The sequence below is a fragment of the Rhagoletis zephyria genome, unplaced genomic scaffold, assembly GCF_001687245.7.
Source record: "Rhagoletis zephyria isolate East Lansing unplaced genomic scaffold, Rhagoletis_zephyria_1.1 Rzeph_scaffold_65821, whole genome shotgun sequence".
NCBI lineage: Eukaryota > Metazoa > Arthropoda > Insecta > Diptera > Tephritidae > Rhagoletis > Rhagoletis zephyria.
In genome coordinates, this window is record NW_016222872.1 from 1 (window position 1) to 1,444 (window position 1,444).

Sequence of the window (1,444 nt, forward strand, 5' to 3'; positions counted from 1 at the left end):
TGTGTTGTGTGGTTGCATCCGCAATTTCTTGTGCGACCGGGTTTTTGGGTCTACCCAGCAATGACAGCGGCATATGTGAGTATAACAACAACAACAGTACAAACAAAGAGATTTTATAGGAGGAACTTTTGACAAAATAACTTGTTAGCTTTCGCAATTTTTGGCTCTATTATTGAAATTATTTCTAGTGTTATGAATTTCAAATAACATAAAATACTTTTTTTAATTTGTGGTTAATCAGCTTTGGTTATTTTCTCAAAAATTCGTTGATATTTACATATTTTTATAAAACCACTTACAAACCTACTAACGTATTAACCGCCTTATTTTTTTTTTCGTTGCTCTTTTACAGTATATTGGCTATGCCGCCGGTATTTTACATGCCATTGATGCATTTTTATCTTTTAGATATTACAGAGGAAGTCGTTAGTTAGCTCAAAAGTTTCATATGACAAATAAGTAACAATTTTATTATTAATCTTTTTTGTGTGTATGCATTTATATTTGTGTATTAAATTCAAGTAATTGCATTTGTCTGTAGCACATTTGAGGCACTTACGAGAAACTATTAATTTTTCGTTTGTATCTTATAGAAATTAATGTAATATAAATATACATAAAAAAACTAAAAAATTAAGTAAATATATGGCGATTAATGTAACATAATACATAAAAAAACTATTTATAAAATACAATATATTTTTAGTCTTCAAATAAATACATATAAAGTAAATGAGTAAACTAAATTATTTAAATAAAAAATCACCAGAATAAACATTCATGTTATTGCTGTGCTGCTATTATTGTGCCGAAAAACTATAGTCAAGGCCGTAATTTGCCAGAGCACAGCAATTTGGAAACAGCAACAATAGCTACATTAGCAACAAATTAACATAAACTAAAAAGCTATCGTTTACAGTAATTTGGTTTTGCTAAGGGATTTCCTTCATTTCCTGTTCATTTTACCTAGTCCATTTTATTAAATGCCTTAAATTTTCTATAAAAAGGCAACAAAATTTCATATTTAATACTGCATTTTAAGTATATCATATCCCACACTTACTTCAGTTTTTTGTAAGCCTGGTCCGATTCGTAGTCTGCCTTTAGCAAAGCTATACGCACCCAACGTGGTCGTTCGTGTATCACTTTGTGTATAACAAATTTCAAGCCCAAAAGCAAGTGTTCAAAAAGTATAAAGGTTATATCTGGCATTTGGGGAAATAGTTTTGAGAAAAAGCCCCTGAAATAAGAGATAAAATGGGTTGTAGAAGTATAAATTTTAAAATTAACTAGTTTATTAACAATTTTTAATACTCCGTTCAAACAGCAAACGTTTCTACTCACTTCACGTTTGGCTGTAAATAAAGCAGACCGCAATTGCTCAGTATTGCCATCACCGAAAGTAATTCAAAAGCCGATTGCCAAGCGCTAATGTTTTTAGCTC

At 30.1% G+C, this 1,444-nt stretch overlaps 1 protein-coding gene across 1 annotated transcript; it reads right to left on the minus strand.

Annotated features, from left to right (window-relative positions):
* Positions 1-713: 713 nt before the first annotated feature.
* On the minus strand, positions 714-1,438 carry LOC108356819 (anoctamin-8-like). Its single transcript, XM_017607922.1, has 3 exons — positions 1,345-1,438; positions 1,064-1,240; positions 714-997 (listed from the first exon to the last, which is right to left on the minus strand). The coding sequence occupies exons 1-3, from the start codon at positions 1,392-1,394 to the stop codon at positions 967-969; spliced, it is 258 nt and encodes an 85-aa protein (XP_017463411.1). The 5' UTR covers positions 1,395-1,438; the 3' UTR covers positions 714-966.
* Between the last annotated feature and the right edge of the window lie 6 nt (positions 1,439-1,444).

Bases quoted from the DNA above. Each gene is read 5' to 3' on its own strand.
- LOC108356819 (XM_017607922.1), bottom strand. From the start codon at position 1,394: ATGGCAATACTGAGCAATTGCGGTCTGCTTTATTTACAGCCAAACGTG. The intron at 1,241-1,344 runs GTGAGTAGAAAC...CTCTTATTTCAG, and splicing joins TATTTACAGCCAAACGTGAA to GGGCTTTTTCTCAAAACTAT. The intron at 998-1,063 runs GTAAGTGTGGGA...GCCTTTTTATAG, and splicing joins CAGGCTTACAAAAAACTGAA to AAAATTTAAGGCATTTAATA.